The sequence below is a fragment of the Hirundo rustica genome, chromosome 1 (assembly GCF_015227805.2).
Source record: "Hirundo rustica isolate bHirRus1 chromosome 1, bHirRus1.pri.v3, whole genome shotgun sequence".
In the NCBI taxonomy this organism is placed as follows: Eukaryota; Metazoa; Chordata; class Aves; order Passeriformes; family Hirundinidae; genus Hirundo; species Hirundo rustica.
Genome location: NC_053450.1, coordinates 66,220,429 through 66,240,177, shown reverse-complemented (window position 1 = coordinate 66,240,177; position 19,749 = coordinate 66,220,429). Strand labels below are relative to the sequence as shown.

Genomic DNA, 19,749 nt, shown 5'->3' with positions numbered 1-19,749 from the left:
TTTAATATCTATTACAATACTATGGGATAAAGCCTTGGAAGGAAGAGTTAGGCAAGAGAGCTGGTTAAGATTCAAGGGTCATCTACTACAAGCCTAGGAATGATGCATTTTAATAAAGGGGAAGTCAGACAAAAATGCCAAGAGGCCTGCATGGATAACAAGGAGCCTCTGAACAAATCAAAACACAGAAAGGAAGCCTGCAGGGAGGCAAAACAGGTAGCCTGGAAGCAATACAGAGGGGTTGTCTGAGCCACTAGGCATCAGGCTAAAAAAGGTAGAGCCCTGAGAGAGTTAAATCTGCACAGGAACACCAAAGGAAACAGGAAAACTGTACATCGGTAGTAAAAGGAAGACTAGGGAAAATGTGGGCTCTCTCTGGAAGGGATCAGGACACCTGTTTACCCAGGATATGGAGAAAGTTGAAGTATTCAATGACTTTTTTGCCTCTGTCTTGACCAGAAAATGCTCCAGCCACACTGCCCAAGTCACAGAATGGAAAGGCAAGAGCTGACTGGAGTACCGCTTACAAAGACAAGCTGAGAGAATCGGGATTGTTCAGCATGGAAAAGGGAAGGATCAGGGAAGACCTTAAAGCAGCCTCCCTGTAGCTGAAGGAGGCCTACAAGAGAACTGGAGAGAGACTTTTTACAAGGGTATATATTGACAGAACAAAGGGAAATTCAAATGGAAAGGGGAAAGGTTTAGATTAGATATGAGGAAGAATTTATTTAATGTCAGGGTGGTGAGGCACTGGAAAAGGTTGCCCAGAGAAGTTCCTCAATTCCTCATCCCTGCAGGTGCTCAAGGCCAGGCTGGATAGGCCTCTGAGTAATCTCTGGTCTAGTGGAAGGTGTCTGGGCTCACAGCAGGGGCAGTAGAACTAGGTAATCTTTAATGTCCCTTCCAACCCAAACTGTTCTATGATCCTGTGATGAAATGCTGATATCTAGCATTTCCTTTGTGCAGATGTGAGACAGGAAGAAAGAGCCTTTACTGCCTTTATGTAAGTTGCTGCTGACATGAAGGAGAGGGACAGAGAGACCAAGCATCACTAAAAGTGGCACTTCAGTGTGCTCAGGAACAGGTGAAGCTTACATTATAGCCCTGCATTTTCTTATACACATAAGAACATATACATACATTTGACCTCCTTCAGGTGTTCTTTATTTTCTGTAGGAGAGCTCCAGAGCTACTTCAGAACCTCAGACAGGGAATAAGAGCCCTGCAAGAATTTGTTGCAGGTAATGTATTTTATTAAACTTGTTATTCTGATAAAGCTTATCTTTAGGGCAAAGCATTGCACATTTCCAGTGAAATACATAGACCTAACTTTGCAATTTCACTGAGGGTAGTTGATCAACCTTGTGTGATCAACCTTGATCAACTCTGGCTGCTTTGGGTGCAGAGTTTCAAAACCAAATCAAGTTTCCACTGAAGCATCTTAAATACAAATTAAAAAATGCATGGATTGATCTTTATGTCACTGAATGAAGCTTTATATTTTTAGCAGTTTTGGCAAACTAGATCAGGAAAGGAAGGTAGATATTTCAGATTATGTTCTTTAGATAGGAAAAAAGAACAATAAGACAGAGTTAGATGTGAAATACCTATCCAACTGCATAAAAAGCACATGCATCACAGCCCAGTATATATGCCAAGACTGAGACATTTGTCTGATGCAACCAGTATCAGCAAAAATGCCGTTTTGTTAAGCAAAGCCTTACCTTTCTGCTATGGATTTCCTTGGGAAATAAAAATCCTCTCCTGCGAGGTAGGCAGCTGCAGTTCCACCTCCGAAATAGGTTTTCCTCAAGAGGGGAGCAATCCTGTTGTTTACCAATAATGCTCCTAAACCAGTTGGGAATCCAAAGATCTTATAGAATGAGATGGGGATAAAATCAGCTTGATGAACTCCCAGGTCTAATGGAGAACTGCTCACGTACGATGCTGCATCTAGTAGAACAAACCACTTCCCTGGTATTCTGATGGGGCAGAGTTTTCCAGATTTTATGTCCTGTATCCATGAAAGGGGATATTTGGTACCAGAAAAATTGCTCTGAGCTGGGTAAGAGAATAGATGAGGTGTTGTGCACTTTTGTTCTTCAGCGGGTAACCTGCTTTTGGCTAACAACATTTCCTTTGGTTTTATTGGAACTGACAAGACATTCATTGAAGCAGTTATGCCCCTCATACCAACCACAGATGTGTGGCTGTCAGTTAGGTAACAAAATCGACTGCTGTGTTGCCTTGTGCCTTCAGGTATCCAAGGGAATGATTCTGCTATCAGTTTAAGTGCAGCTGTGCATCCAGATGTGAAAATGATGGTGTAATCCTCAGCAGTAGTGTGAAAGTGTTGCAATATTCTGAAAAATGAAAACATAAAAATATCAATTTATTTTCTGATTTCTCTCTTTTATTGCTATGTGATGCATTTTGGTTTTCCTCACAAGTTCTACTGTGATATCAGATATGAATAGAAGTAGACACATTTTGCCAAACAGTACAATCAACTTTAACAAGGGAACCTGAATCATTTTGCCCACAAGAGACTCTTTTCAGTGCTGAAGTGAACTGTATTCTTAAGAAGCCAATTTGCCTGGCTCCAAATAGAGTGGCCAGTCTGGTCCCTCAGCGGGATCAGAATCAAGCCTGCATATAATTAAAATTACACTGTCCTTCAGAGAGGCCAGTTTTATTTGCAAACTATGAGGGTTTTCAGTTTACAAAATATTTAGAGCAGACAGAATATGTTTCAGTTAAGATAATCTACTTAAATAGTGGGCATCCAAATTAAGGGTCACAGTATTCAACAGGGAAACCTTAGCAAGCAGCTTTGCTCCTTGCTTGTTATTAACAATAGAAACAGAAGGCAGCAAGAAACAACACATATTTCCACGGGCCTCATGCACATAAGGCTGTAATCTCTGTACTCCACAAAGGTAGCCCAAACCAGAAGAAATCTAGTGTTCTCCAATGAGCCAGACTATGAAAAGCAAACTGGTCTCTGAAGGCATGGCTACGCTACACATTCTTTGATGTCTTGACAGCACCTTGTTGGCTCTAAACTACTTTTTGTGAACACCATCTAACACAGCTTGTAGTACCCATGCTAGGTTGTGCACCTACGAGAGTTTTGCAGTGTGCAAGTTGAGTCTTTTCAGAGGCTGAAGAATAGCTTCAATTCAGTCACCTTTCTTACTTTTTTCACCTGATTGACTTTCTCTGAATTAATGTTATAAAACTCTTACTAATATAAACAGAAAATGTAACAAATATTTGAGAGACCTAGGCTTCAGTGAATGGAGCATAGTAAAGAAAATTGAACCAGAGCATACATTGTTACTGCTCAGAAATGCTCTCCATGCAGCTGGCATTCTGATCTGTGGAATTCCAAGATACAGATCAGCATTTAGTCTGTGAACTCTGGTTTCCCATGTGTATCATTAGAAGTTGACATATTTTATACAACAGGATATTCCTTTGCTAGAAGAGGCAGAAAATTAAGATAGAGGTGCATTGAAATATAAGTTGCACAAAAGATTATGTGATAAATTCAAGCTAAAAATCCTGAAACACAGGACAGTGGTGAAATTCCTTAAAATTTTATTCATCCAGCCTGAAACACAAATGCTACAGGCAAAGGGTTTTAGAGCTGGGTGGTGGGTGCAGCAGTCAAATATTAAACGCTGGAAAAGAAACAATTGCAATGGCTTTGATGATTTGCACTAAAAAAAAAACTACCCAAAAAAGGCCCGCTGAAATGATATTCCGAATACTTTTCTCAGTTGAAGAAGACTCTTATGGTACTGGGAAGTACAGGATGCAACGGATGGATTCAGAGGCCCAAATGAGCCTTGACTTTCTTCAGAACTTGAATTTTTGAAATCTGGTGCAAATGGTAGGTATTTCATATCTTCTGGAAATGAAGAAAGAACTGCAACTCTTACGATGAAGCATCTCATGGATTTAAGCTTTCAACATTCCAAGAAACCATTTGAAAGAATTCATGAGAATCTTTTAAAAAAAGACTTGCCAGGGGATAGCTGCTGCAAGTATTCACAGATCTGGACATAATTTTTAAAGACCATCTTCACAGAAACCAAACTTTTCCATTAGAGTTTAGAAACCCTGTTAGGGCTGAAGACAGGAACAATCACAGACATTTTTGTATCGGGTTTTGAGCTGACAGCCTGCCTCATCCATCCCTGTGACCTGCTCTCTCTGGTCACTGAATTGCTCCTCTTTCCCCCTGCACAGAGCCATGCAGCCTTTCCCTCCACCACCTGCTTTGCAGCTGGGAGCAGCAGTTTGTGTCATATCGGACACCTGAGTGAAGGAACCTGAAACCCTTAACCCAGCTGGCTCCAGGGTTAACACTCAAAACCACACCCTGAATTTCAGTCCTGATATCATTCTACCTTTATTCTTCTTTCCTTGCTTTTACCTAGATACAGAAAAGATGGAAAGCGGGAAAAGCAAGAGTCCTAACTTCATCTTCAGGGACTGAGAAGGAAAGCATTATATCTCCATTTCTAGGAGAAAGGAATGGTGGAAAGTGGATTAGAAAGGAGGCTGTGTCTTCATGGTTATGGGCATAATTTTTGTATGTATTATCTGATGTGTCTTATTTTTATATGCTGTACAATCATATAGGATGAATTTTGGAATCATCACATTGATATAAACAAAATCGCAAAAAGGTTGTGTAATTCAAAGAAAAATCAACAACGACAACAAAGTATCCAAATTGGTCTATTTTTACTTCTGTGAGCTGTATGAGAAGTTATGTATTCACATGTATGTGTATACACAGAATACATTTTGAGCTAAAAAACTTGGTGATAAGAGCAAATTCTTAATATATAACATCTTTTCATAAGAGTGAGCTGACAAGAGCAACAACCAAAAGCAAACTGAAGGCTATTATCAAGTCTGCTTCTCTTTTACTCTCTATAATTTCTCTATTCTCCTCCCCACTCTGCCTCTTTGTGCCACACAGGCTCAGTGCAAGGTGAGACACAGTGGGTAAAAAGTAAAATTTTGTATAAGGATAGCACCTGGAGTTCTTCATTGGAATTTTACTTGCTTAAAACAGTATTTAATTTGACCCAAAGACACTGTTAAATGACTATAGCTGGAATGCAAAATGGTGGAATGGGATTTAATAATGGGATGCTGTCATCCAACCATGAATATCAGAGCCATTGAATAGTTCCATTAAACATTTTCACATGTTTACAATAAATACTATTTTGGATTGTTTAGGCTCACAAATAGTGACAGCTCTATGTTTAATTCATAAATAATTGTGACAAAGCTCACTGGTATTTTTAAAATTTTATATTTAATTCATTCAATCTCAGAAATAGCAGAACAGTTCTGAAATAAAATCTCTGACACAACACTGATAAAATTTCTATTCAATTCAGTACCAGAAACTGACTTTCACACGAAAAAAATATCAAGATTTAGGGTTAATTTTCAGATGATTCCAAAAAATTAGAGGCTTTTTTAAAAAGCCATTTAAGTTCCTAGATCTAGAGAAACAACCAACTTATATTTCTAATTTACTTAGGAAATAGATTATTTTGTGAGTCAAATTAGGTACCTATTGCATTTTGAGTCTCCAAATGCCTTATGAAATTGCTATGACTCCAGCACTTGCAAAAGCGGTGGAAAGGTCAGACTTACATTTTGATTGAACTATTTCTAACCTTGAAAAGGAAAATAAATAAACAAAGCAATAGCAACTGAGTTCAGGGAATTTTCTTCTCCAGAATGACTTCTGATGTGCAGACCAGAAAAGCTGCAAGAACCTCAGAATAAGGTTTATAAAATAAATACCACAAACTCCTGAACTAAAGCAGCACTGCCGTGAAAAAATCAGAGTACTCAGGGCTAGAAAACTGCAATTCACCTCATTGGCTTCTGTAGCCCACAGCCCTACATCCTCTGTTTTGACATGGACATTCCGAAGCACTGGCTATTACACACAAAATTCCTAATGCTGTCTGTCTTTGTGCAAGACATACCCCATTACAGTGAAATGCAGTACACCTTTATTACACTCCAGGAAGATTTATAGCCATACATAAGGTCGCCATTGGCAGCAGGACTAAAGACTTGCAGTAGAAAACTGATAACTTGATCTACTACAGCTGACAGCTGCAAAGAGCAGTAGCATTTTATAGTATTACAAATTTCCACTTTTCAAAGGACTCTTTGGAAGAAACGACTCAGAGGGTAATTGTTTCATTAAACACGTGGATACCATTGTGCCATCACTTGCGAGATGGCAGTAAGGCTGAGGAACTAGTCCCTTGCTGTCAGGGTGGCAAGGTGAGGGAGGAAGCTGCAAGCTCCATCTCTGCAGGACACTGAAGGCTCACCACGAGTGCCCATGTCTTCTCCTTATCCTCTCAATGTCCCCATTAGCACAGATCGTGACATAGATCATGCAACCTGTCCAGACAGAAGGCACTGAAAATGCCCTCACTTGACCACACTTCCCTGTGCATGTTTGTATTCTGAGACCTCCATGTTAGCTGGTGCTTAATCATTTTCAAAAGTTGCCAGACGACTTTTGTGTCTTTGCAAAAATAGCTGAGCCAAAATGCCTTTCCACGTCAAAGTAAACACTGGCAAAGAACCTCAATTTTCAACCCAACCAAGCCTGTTGACTCATTTTCTATACTTAATACACACAAAATTAGTAAGGCATTTTATACTTAAAGAATTCTATAATCAAGTCATATATTTAGAGGGAATAGTGGCCTTATCTAACTTATCCAATCCAAAAGCCTGAATTAATGGCTTAATTAGAACTATTACTCTACAGCGCCACTCTGCAGAAGGTAAAGGATAGATTTGTTTCGCTACCTTAGGGACACTGTGACACACAAAATTAGACGAGAGTGATGCTCTCCAAAGTGGCTGTCTGGCTGCCCTTCCCTCATGCAAGAAGCCCCATGTTCCTTCTTTCCATCAGCTCTTTGCATCTCTCAGCAGAACAGCAGTAGCAAAAAAATTTACTCCCATACTACACCATTTCTATTACAACCTCTGAAAATTCAGCTGATTGACATGGCTTTTATTCCATGCTTCTAGGCTTAAAATACTTCTAAAATATGTTTTACATCAATTTCTCTCTATTCAAATCTATCTTTTGAAAACAGCTGTAAAAAGCTGAAAAGCAACTTATATTTCTAGGGTTTTTTCCCTCCATACTTTAATTTCAATTGGTACAAACATTTCTGTCTCTAGTTGGCATGATAAAATATGGTCAAGGAGTTTTGTAGTTTATATGCTTTATACTTGATTCACAATTTTATTTAGATTGTAAGAGTTTCATAAATATCATGAGTACAATGATTCTCTAGTCAGTAGCTGATTTATATATTAAAAAAAAAACTTATAAAAATTTAAGCATGGTCATTGTTACAGGAGATTCAGGTTTGAAGATAGAAGCATAGTTACCTATTCAAGTTTAGGTAGCACTTCATAAAGGAAATTTTCCAGGTGCACATTTACATCTAAATTTCTTTTTATTTTAGTGTTTTTTCAGTGTCATGTTACCCAGATTCACAGATCCAGTTTGGACTTGTATTGAGAGATGCTTACCTTGGGCCTTAGAAATATCACACTGTTTTCAGCTTTATGGAAACTCTGAAAAGATGTAACGTGCTGTTGTTTAATGCATAGGTTTTGTCAGAATGAAATTCAAAAATTACTTCAGAGTCAGAACATTTTTTTTTTGTTGTTTAATTTTGTTTAAGTGTAACTTTTTTTTTGTTTTCATTTAAATTCTTTCTTTAATCCTTTCTGCACAGAAGTGCAAGTCAAAGTAGAGATAGTGGCTGAATCTACATTTCTGGGTAAGAGTGTTTTAACATTCCCCCATTTATTAATCAAGAGTCAGATCCAGCTATCCAGGCAGCCAATGGAAAAACTCCCACCAACTTTAGTGAGAGTTCCTAAGGTCTTGTAAACTGCTGTGGCTGTTACAGAGCAGGGCCCACCCCTGCTTTCAGGCTGAACTTCATGTGCAGCAGCAGTTGCGTATGTGTTTTTCTCTCTACATATACAGGAAAAAAAAGGAAAAGAAGATGTGGCTATCCTCATTCAAGCCAGCACATAAGGATACCATAGAAAAGGATATACTTCTTAACATATAACCCAAATTTTCTTTAATTTCTGTTGATGGCAGAAGTGATGGATTACATCTATATCCATGAAGGGAATGTTCCAGTTTACAAATTAAAAAGACAGACTTTCTGAGTATGAAATATTTAATGTCTTATTTCATAAAGACATGGTCTATTCTGTCCAGTATGTCACAGCACCAAGTTATATTCTCATTATCAATTCCCAATTCAAACAGAAGCAAACTAAAACCTATATACGCTTTAAAGAATCAAATATATTCATGCAAGAAAAAAATTACCTAAGCTGTCTCCCTTACAGCAAAACTCAACTTAAAGAAAAAAAAGTCCCTGTAAAGGTTTAGGGTTGGTTTTATTTGTTTGTTTTTTCTTTTGTTTTTGTTTTTGGTTTTTTTTAATCTAAATTCAGTGTTTTAATCAGAAATCTAGACCATCTCATCTGCAACCTGGGCAGCTAATCCACTGGAGATCCACCAAATTGAAGGATTTGCTCATGGATTAATGCCAGCATGAGAAAGAGCAATGGGACATATAATTTACATTTCACTCTCAAAGTTTCCTCAGTCAGTCCCCTTTTCTGTTTCTGTTTCCTATCCCATCCTGACAATGTACAAATTAATATTTTTCAGAGCACACACTGTGAAATAGTTGCACACTGCCTTGTTTATCCTCAGTAGTTACATACACATAAACTGCTTTTCTGACCATTTTACTCGAAAGGCACTCATTCTGAAGCTAGTTTCTTCCCATTACTGCTTTCACAAGAGTGATTAGGACCTTACTCATTGACATGACTGTTGTTTATTTGCTCCCTGGAGACAAAATAAATGATTAGATGGAATGCACCTCATAAATTCCACTTGGTACAGGCAAGTGATGGAAAAATCCCCCTCTTATATTGGAAAGCATTACTTTCCTTAGGCATTCACACTCAGCCATCTGAATCAAAGCATTATAATCCCTTACACTTATTCCTCTGTCCAGTTCACTGGAGACACACTGTGGATATACCAGTTTGCTTACAAAGGGTCATGGTCAGTCCTCACCAAACAAATTCCCTCTCCAGCTCCGCCAAGCTGGCAGCTCAGCAGAATGCCTGGAGTTTCCGTTGGACAACAGCTTTAGAAGAGCAGGGGCTCTTTAATGGCCAGAAAACATCTTCCTGCAGGAAATGATGCTTTGATGAACAAAGCCTATGAGAAGCACACACCCTGACTGAGAGGTGTTGACCCTCATTACTCTTTTCAAAGTGAACATCCAGAAGGTGTTGAGTGTCACACCTGGCACTCTGGCAGATACAAATAAAGGTTGTATTACGGCTCTGCATGTAATCAAAAGAGCAAAACAGTCAGAAGGACTCTTAAAATCCACAAAATCCGATGCTGCAAGCGACCTGTTGGTACAGCTTGTTCTGACACACAACTATAACTCCTCTCACTGACAGAAGTCTCTAATACCTGTAACTTTCTAAATGTGGCAGAACCCCCTAGGCAACTGTTTTCTTTGAAATTAACTGTTATTTTTCTGTGTAGAGAGAGAAGATCAATAGCTACATGATTTTAAAACCACTTTGCGGATATTTTTTTCTGAGTAAGATCAGCCAGATCTGTTTACTTCAGTACTTGAAAAATGCCAAAGATTTGTAAAAAACACCCATGAAAACCGAGTATTTTTATTAATTATAACACAAATGACTCTGAAAATTTATATCATAGGTTCTTTAAAGGAAAATTCACCACCTAGCATTCAAGTAACCAGGAAAGAAATGCAAAAAATAACCCATATTTTAAGCAACCATTTAAGGAGGACTAGCCAAAAACATCAATCAGATCATGAAAGAAACATTTCAAACTGTATTTGCAGAAACTAATTGCCAAATTGAAAAACTACAAAATAAAAGGAATCTGTTTTTAAGTCATTCATGTCTCAGAATTCAAGCTATTTCTGCAGCAAATCTTAGGAGACACTAGAAGGAAGCACATTTAAAAACAAACATAGGAAGGTTTTGTGCATGGACTAGCATATCACCTCAGTTGGTGTCTAGGCAACCCCAGCACAATACAACTTTCAATACATAAGACACGCCAAACACCTGAAGTCACGGTATTTTCCTCTTACCTAGCACAGACCACAAGTGTTACATTTAGGCATCCCCTGAACAGAAACACACACAACAGGATTTGTTTCAATGGTGAACACTTGAGACAGCACAATACCAGCCAGAGGTGTCCTTTCTACCATGAATGCATGCAATATCCTATTCACAGGCTATGGGAACAAATATAAGCAGGTGCGTAAGGAAATTTGTATCACCGTAAGACATCTACACTGTGGACACCAGAGCAAATCCCTCTTTAGAGCCACCCAAAGACCACAGGCTCTGCATCAAGAAGCTCATCTCACCTAAGGTAGAGGTGTGCTTTAGGCTAAGGCATCTCACCCCGGACATGTCCAAATCCTTCCACTGCACGCCAAAGGCATCCAAATTTCTTGTGCACCATACACAGCTATGCTCACCCAGCTTAAGCTCAGCATCTTTAGAGTGCAAACATCCCTCTTACCAATTTTACTCAGTAAGTTCTGATCTCTGACCTTTCCACATGTTCTGAGCTCCTGCTGGGAGACTCAGCGTTGCAGTGTCAAATTAATGCTGCTAATGCCAGCAAGCATCATTGCCATGAGGCCTGCCTACATGCCACAGAGATATTTGCTGGTAACTGGTCAGAAGTTACAATACATTTTCTTTTCTGATTCTTGGAAACTGGAGCATAACACTGGGCTATTTTCATCAGCATAACAAATATAAATTTGTAAAGGTTGTTTCAGAAAAAAAAGAAATCCCACTTCGGTGTTCTGATGGCTCCACACTTTTAAGTTTTTAGAGTGGCTAACCTTTTAAGTAATGTCAGAAAAGAAATTAAACATTCTTTATGGAGATAAGAAAACTTTATAAGCTAGACTTTTTTTTTCCTTAAATAGCATACCATTGCTTTCAATCTTTTTTAAACATTATTCTTTGTTTAACTTTTATTTAGTGGAATTTGTTTCCAGATGAGATTTGGCCTTTAAACTGTGTACTTCTGTGATCTTTTCAGCCATGGTGGTCTGTTTTATCTTTTGTAGTAGTTTTGTAGCCATTTGAAAAAACTACAGCAAGTTTTTCCTGAAACAGAGTGTGTCACATACCCCAGAAACTGACACTGGCCAGTCTCTTTTCCCTGTAGGTGCCAGAGAATGGACATTTGACAACGAGTCCATGACCTGTTTACAAAATGGATTTGCTATCAAGTAAGCGTGACTTACTTGAACATTGCCTGGTATTTGAGACTGTAAGGCATGAGTAACTAAGCATAGCTGCAAAAGCATAACCCAGCAGCTTTCACACTCTCCAGCAGCAGTTAGGCTTATTCTGTGGTGTGTGAGTCAAGCACAGACATGGTCTGCCATTACTTATTTAAAATTGTTGGGGTGGTATTGCCTGGGACTAAGGAAGGTTTGAAAGGCAGGAGGAGAGCAGTTGCATAGACAAGTGTGTGCAACTCCCATGTACCAGGGTTTCTCTATACTTGCTCCAAGCAAGTCCATCCGTGAGCCACCCTAGTACCAGGGATCTAAGCACAACAGTTGTGACAAGGTGTGTGGGTCCCAAGCATTCCCACATGGCTAACAATGTTCTTCCACCATCTTCCTTCAGAAGGTTGAGGAATCAATCACTCTGGCTTGTGGTTATTAGAACGTGGATATGCTTGAGTCTGTACCCTGTGAAGAACAGAGCTGCCTACCTCCCTGGTAGGATAAGTCACTTGGAAGACATCTTCCCAGTGCTGAGATCTGTCTGGTTTCTACTCCAGTTCCTGCTCTGAAACAAGCCCTTGATCCTAATCCTGAAACATATCAACTACAAATAAAATATGATCACATCAGCGATCACACATGAATTGCCAATTCTTTAATATTAACAAGTTTCTCTGAAGTAACTGCAAAACACTAGGTGAAACAAAGACAAAATGTTTTCATATCAAAAGGAGTCAACTACATAAAATGTACCTATAGTACTATAAAGTACTCTGATTCCAAATATCCAGAAGCTCAGAAACTGATTGTTTCCAGTATAACCTCTTGAAACCACCTCTACAAAGTATTGTCACAGTATGACCGATGATCTGACTACAAAAAAGTAGCCCCCTTGCCAGAGCTTTCTTGCTCAAAAGGAAAAAAATAATTATGAAGAAAGGAAATTTTTTTGCAATTCATAAAAGGTATGTACAGTGAGTTCACATTTACTTGAGAAATACTTAGGCCCAGAACTTTGGAGGTACTCAGGTGCTTAAGAGGGAATTACATGATTTTGTGAATCTGGGTCTCAGTTACTATAGTGACAGGGAATATGGTAAATGCTCACACATATATAGGCCTTATTTCATCAAGTACTTTTCAAGTACTGTGCTTTTGTCCAGAAATTACTTTAGATCAATATGTTAATCTGAAACCACCTCAGTCTGCTTTCAAAATCCAGAGGACTTAGATAAATCTATTTATGTATTTCAACAGTATTTTACTTTACATGGCATAGGTATCCCATCAAATCAGACAAATCCTCAACAGCAGTCTGTACTTCACCTTGTTGTGGGGGAAAAGCCACAAGAGTGAAGCCTGGAAGATAGCTAGCCACCATTTATTTGCCATTTGTTTTCCGTGTGATGTGGTATCCCACTTCAACAGCATAGCCCTGATTCTCCTTCCTAGGAAGCGCATTGAAGCACTTTACGCAAAGATGCAAAAACTTCCTTAAGGGCAGTGACAATAATATGAAGAGCACAGCCAGTAAGTCTTGGTTCATGAACTCCTGAAACCCGCAAGGCTCATACTTTGGTAAAACAGGGCACTATGTAATAGTCGCTGGTGAGTTAGAAAAAACACAGTATCACGAATTCTTAGTGAAACCATCTTGGTAACCATAATTTCGGAAATATTCAAGAGTAAAAGGCTTTTCTGCTTGTTTGTTTGTTGAGTTGACTGAAGGATCCTTAGTCTTAGTGTGCACTTGCTGCATGCTGCTCCCAATAAACCACATTTTTGTGTTGGCTCAGACAGTTCCAAGATTTCCCAGAAACTATGAATGGATGTTTTTTCATATGGGAAACATAAATTCTGCCTGTCAAGGCTCTCTTCATTCACCTTAAATCCTGACAATTGAGCTTCTAGTGCTCCTGGCAGTTGACAGAGAAACTGTTTGACACATGATGAATGCAACAAGGCATAAATGGCTGTTGAGGGATAGCCTTAAAACAAAGCTGGTGGCAATCTACAACATCAGGGAAAAAGGAACAGTAAAAGTATTTTAAGGAGCTCACAAGTGACATTTTTAGAATCATAAAATGAAAGCAGCTTACAGGAAACTTAAAACCAGGATCATAAAACCTCCATATAAAAGCTATTGCTTTATTAATTGGAGAGAAAATATGAATAAAACCTAGGAACCAGATGCTGCATTTGTGAGAGAGAGCTAAGAAAAGTATTTTGTGATTTGCTGCAATTCTTCCCATCTTTTCTGAGGATCATTCTGTTCAAACCAAAATGGACATGACAATTATAAACTGAAACTAATGCTGTTTGAAGTGTCCTATTAGCTAATCCTGATATAAATTAAAGACACTATTGATTTGAAAATTCATGCCAGAAGATGCATATGAAATAACCCCTCCTTTTTGAAAATCTCAAGAAAAAAAAAGTGACTAAAAACAAGTACTAACAGCCACAACTTCATATAATCCTTCTACATTTCAATCTCATTCAAACTCAGATTTCTAAGCAGAAAATCTGAGGCAGAAAATGTAGTGGCTGCTCTGAATGACTCTTTTTTTGTCACTATCTAGCCTCTAGAAGGTAGAAACCTGACCCAGCAGGCCAGGAAATCCAGATGTGAGAGGGTCAGTTCATATATGGAATTACATACCCCATGTTGCCTACATTCTGGGAAATATTCTGAAAGCAAATTCATCACTGCAACCTCAATAGAGCCAAATACAACAAGGAGCAATACTTAGGAACCTATTTACGTCACTCCAAGTGTGCCACCCTACATAACAAAGCCAAAAATTTTTTTTAAAAAATCAAAAAAGTCAGGGAAAGATTCCCAAAATGAGCAGAGGACTACCCATACATGTAGGATATTGCCATTCACAAGATGACATACCATACTCAGCTGAAACAAAACACTCAGCATCTTATGGGAAAAGAACCACAGATCACACGTTCAAAATGTTGACTAAGTTGACTTTTTAAGTTCAAGTTTCTTTACAGAACAAAAGCAGAAAAACTCAACAACTCAGGATGGAAAAACCTCAGCATGTTTGACTTCTTTTAGGTGTTATTTTAAATAGCATGATTAACAGTTTAGAACATTTGCAAAAATTTCTCTTTCCTATTCCAGGTATCAGTGACCATAAAAAAACCCCAAAGCAAAGCAACATGTTGCAGCTGGCTACTGAAATCTGCACTGTAGCCCTTCACCACTCGAGTTGACACCATGTGTTGAGCTAGAAAAGCAGGAATATGCATTCTTCTTAAATACATGCAGATACACTGAAATTGCCATATTCAAACTTGGATAATTTCACAATACTGTCCATGTTCATGCACTGATAAGAGATTTGTTACTCACTACATGATTTCCTAGTTTTGTTGATGTTCAGGGAAGGGGTTAATTATTCTTATTTTCACTGTTAAACGTGTGGTCATGGTTGTGACAACACTGATGCAATTCCTGTCAACGTATGCATGTGTAGGGTCATGTGTGTTGTTACATGCTCACAGTTGCATAAAAGGAAGCCCTCTACCCTTGATTATATTTCAAGGTAAAGTATAGTCTAGGATTATTGCTACTGGGATCCAGAAGTTCTGAAAGTGTACTCAAGCTGGAAAAAAAAAAGCCTGGGTATATTCATGTATTATCTTATATAGTGAAAAAACCCTTTTAGGAAAAATTTAATTAAATGAGTAAATCTTTCATTAGACATAGATTTAACCTGTGACCCTCTTGCATTAGGGAATATAGGCATTCTATAAATTCACCAAAATTGGAAAGCTTTGTTAATGGCTGGAAAAAAATACATTTCACAACAACTAGAAATTGCAAAAGCCTCTGCAGCACCACATTACAATAGGTTAGTTCTTGTGAAAGTGTTCTCTTCTCAAATACAAACCAGAGGGGACGTGAGCAGTAAGATCTGATCAGAGTATTAGAGACGTACTAAAGCTGTTCTGCACAGCCCTCAGTCCAAATTCCAACAAGATCAAGTCACATTTCATATGCATGAAGCAGGAGAACAGAATTTCAAGTTCTTTGTTAAGTTTTTTCAGTTAAAATCTACTCTCTGGTCTGTACTTTTCAACTCTCCCTATCATATTACCATTTTGGAAGATTTGTCACACATTTGATGCTTTGATATTAGTTTTGGTAACATCTAATATCATGAAGAGCATAATGAAAAGTGAATATATTTGATGAATATTTATTCAAAGTTCTAAGGACACTTATGGTGTGTATGCCTGTGCCATTTTTTACACTGCTTTCTGCAAACATTCCAGCAAAGGTACAGCCAGTATAAATGATTACAGAATGTTCTAGGAAGGTAAATACCGAACTTGTAATTGTACACTAGAAATCTGATTCTAAGAGCTATGTTCTAAAAGCCAAAGGCAGAAGTTTAACATACATGCTGTATCTCATTAAGAGGTTCAAATTTTGAATCACAAAACCTCAAAATTAATTTCTGGCAAGCACTCCCTTCAACAAAGTTGTCAGCAAACTATGTGGTGAATAACAAAACATGCTGAAGAACAGCCTTATTTTTATGGACAATTTCCAGAATAAGTGATACGAAATTCCCAACACAGAATAAATAATTATGTTCTTTGCCCAGCTCATGGTCATCGGCTCACTAGGAATTTGTCCAGAAATAGACTCAAAAGGCAACCTTTTTTCAGAAGCCATATTTAAAGACAATTAAATCCCAGAATGATGGGTGAAAGTCCATTGTACTGCAGTATATATTTTTAGCAATTACACTTCAGATTTCATTAAGTGTTTCTGCAATGTGACAGAGCAGCAGGAAGTAAGTGCTCTGGTGTATCATTTCATACTTTTTAATCATCTGTCTAGACCATCTGGCTGCAACTCAAAACTGCATGTCCCTAAAAACAAAGGTAGATGCATGAATTGTCAAGAGACACCATCCGAGTAAGTTATCTATGAGTATTAGCAGAAGAAGTCAGAAACAGTAAGTGGTCTGCTATAAAAAGCAGAAGGGCTCGTTCCAAATATACTTTGCCTGTGATTCAAAGACAATTAAATATGAAGGGTACAAGACACTTTATGTGTTGCTGTTCATTCACATTATAGCTCTATTGGGCTCTTTTTCGTTATGCATAATTTTTCAATGAAGAAAAGGGCAAGAATTGCATAGATATTTTTAAACTTATAGTTTGTTTTGAAACTCTGACATTTCTCTATGTACCAATATTTTCATAGCTATATAAAAATAAAGGTATAGTTACAGCCTGTTGCACAAAACCTTCAAGAAAGCAAATTTGATCCAATTATTAGGGAAAACCTTGCTCTGTTAAGATTGGGCAGCTATCAATCAGGCTTTTATGCAAGATGTGTAGATGTTGTCCACTATGCCAGTGCTCATTACGGTATGTTTGACACCGCATGTATTGCTGCGTATTTGGAGAGGCTGGGTTGAAGGGCTGGGGACAATGGTATGAGGTTCAGCAAAGTGAAGAGCCAGGTCCTGCACTTCAGTCACAAAAACCCCCTGCAGTGCTACAGGCTGGGGACAGAATGGCTGGAAAACTGCCCAGTGGAGAAGAACTTGGGGGTGCTGGTTGACAGTGGCTGAACATGAGCCAGCAAGTGCCCAGGTGGCCAGGAAGGCCAGTGGCATCCTGGCCTGTATCAAAATCAGTGTGGCCAGCAAGACCAAGGCAGCGATCCTCCCCCTGTACGCAGCACTGCTGAGGTCGCACCCCAAGTCCTGTGTCCAGTTCTTGGCCAAAGACACTGAGGTGCTGGAACAAGTCCAGGGAAGGGCAGGGGTCTAGAGAGCAAACCACATGAAGAATGGCTGAAGGAGCTGCAGTTGTTTAGCCTGGAGAGAAGGAAGCCCAGGGTCACCTTACAGCTTGCTACAACCACCAGAAAGGAGGTTGTAGTCTCTTCTCCCAGTCAACCAGTGACAGGACAAAAGGAAATGGCCTCAAGCTGTGCCAGAGGAGGTTCTTGTTGGGCATCGGGAAGAATTCACTGAAAGATTCTTAAGATTGGAACAGGCTGCCCAAGGAAATGGTGGCAAGAAATGACTGGACATGCAATTTGGTGCTATGGTTTAGTTGACACGGTGGTTTTCAGTCAGTCAAAGGTTGGACCTGATGATCTTGAAGGTCTCTTCCACCCTTAACCATTTACTCCTGCTGAAACCACCACTACTTTTTCTAGTGTACTCACTGCAAAATTTGGCTAGAGGTATCGCTGTATCCAAGTGTCACATTGCTTGTAGTAATCCAGAAACAAGTTTGTTACAGAAGAATAGGAAAGATATAAAGCTCTCTTGATATTTATTGGGTCTTTATTGACTTTTGAGTTACTGCCTCATATATGTAGGGGTGCATTGCCACTGATACACCACCTTTGTACCATATTAAGACCTTCAAAGAGCTCTTGGAATACACTTCTGAAGGCAAAACACCCACAATGGTTGGCAATAAAGCAGATTCTGCTGCAGCATATCAGTTTTTGTCTGACAGATGTTGGGCAGGTTCTCCAATTCCCTGCATAGAGCTACTGATTGATTTGTTTCTTTTCTTGAAGTGGGAAGGTTGCTCCTTCCTCTACTTCTGTCTTCCCCTCCTCCCTCCCATTTGGCAGCTATTACAGAAAACTCCTGCAGCAACAGCTATCACTTCAAATCCTGTCTATTTTTCACTGGAAGCAGCAGATGTACCCATAACACTTCACTAAAGTTAGAAAGGGAGGGTTGACATGACATATCTGTACTACAAGTGCGCTGCAGGTTTATTGGGTGCCTAAGCCTTGGTAAGGAGAGTATTTAAGCATGTCTTTAACTCTCAATGGTTTACCCATTGTTTTCAATTTGTCTATAATTACACACATACCTAAAAACCTTCTTGAATGGAGACATTACACAATAAATTTTTCACATTCATCCTCCTTCCTCACCCCACAAATTATTCAAATGCCATGAATGTCATAACAATTTTATAAGCTATTCAACAGTTCTTTACTCAATGTTGAGCTATACTGACTATTTTTGTTTAACCACAGAGTCAAGCAGTAAAATGAAAGTAGACTGTCCTGCTTGTAGGCTGGCAGAAGGGGGGAGATGTTGAGCAGACTAGTAATGGATTTTGGTATAGCCTTTTTTGATTCTTTTTTTCACATGAAAAGTTGTATTCTGGAGGTCTCTAAGGAAGAGAGTCTAAAGAAGGTTACTTTGTTTATAATATTCCATCAGGCTGCAGTGCAGATGTCTTCAAAGATCTCTGTGCCTACACATTTCTCCAAATGTAAGTGCCAAGGTTAATTTTTATCAAAATAACTCCAGATACTAAATAATAATGATGATGATAATAATTGCTATTTTATAGGTAAAAAAAATTAAATAGATATTTTAAATATTATTGCTCTTTTAGTGCAAATTTTAAATCTGCAACTGTTCCCCTTGCCTTCATGTTTCACCTAACGTGACGGTGAGATTAAAAGATAAGAACTGAGCTTTAAAAAAAAAAAAATAAAATATATATATATATATATATATATATAAAATCCCCAACACCATTTCCCAGAATCTCAGTTCCTCTTACCATGAACTTGGAGTACAGACACACAGTTGGCCATTGTTGTTGTTTGATTATTTGCATGCTGTTACTACACAAGAAGCTCTGCACACCCACAGGATGCCACTGTGAGAGATGCTGTATTCACACAGAACAAACTAAATTCCCCAAGGAAATTCAGGATGGCTCTGATTGCCTTCTGAAAGCTTGTGTGTGCTGCAGAATTGGCATGGTTTACGGCACAGCCTTGAAAAACACTTTACAACCAGGCAGACTGCACAAAGCAAAATCGAATTTTGTTTTGCTTAGATACACATCTGTGTGTATGCACAGACAAAAAAAAAACCCTTTAAGCTAGGGAAAAAGACATGTAAATAAAAAGGAAATTACTCCAGACTAGTTGTAAAGCTTTACAAGATCTTAAAAGCTATGCAAAGGAATAGAGCTCCTATGTACTCCCCAGACAAAGCTAATTGACTGTCGATTTAAGATAAAGAAAAAGCTTTACAGTCTTCTGATATCTACTTTATTCAGAGCATAAGACTTTATATGGACATATGGAGACCATTTGTGACTTTATTGTCCTTATTGTTCTCATGAGGATTAAGCTTTTTGTGATTCTCAGCTATTGCTCAGCCATATTACAAAGGAAGAAAAAAATATACATTTGCCACAAGGTTGCATTCCTTTACGATCAACAGAGGTACTGTTATTTTACTCTGAACGA

The 19,749-nt window shown here is 38.6% G+C and overlaps 1 protein-coding gene across 4 annotated transcripts in view; it reads right to left on the bottom strand.

The window, feature by feature from the left end:
• Positions 1 to 19,749, bottom strand: part of MOCOS (molybdenum cofactor sulfurase) — a 209,268-nt gene that overhangs the window by 123,318 nt on the left and 66,201 nt on the right. For all 4 annotated transcript variants that reach the window (XM_040083418.1, XM_040083434.1, XM_040083442.1 and 1 more), the window contains exon 4: positions 1,725 to 2,363. In XM_040083418.1, the coding sequence (XP_039939352.1) occupies positions 1,725 to 2,363 (639 nt within the window). The remainder of the gene's footprint in view (positions 1 to 1,724; positions 2,364 to 19,749) is intronic.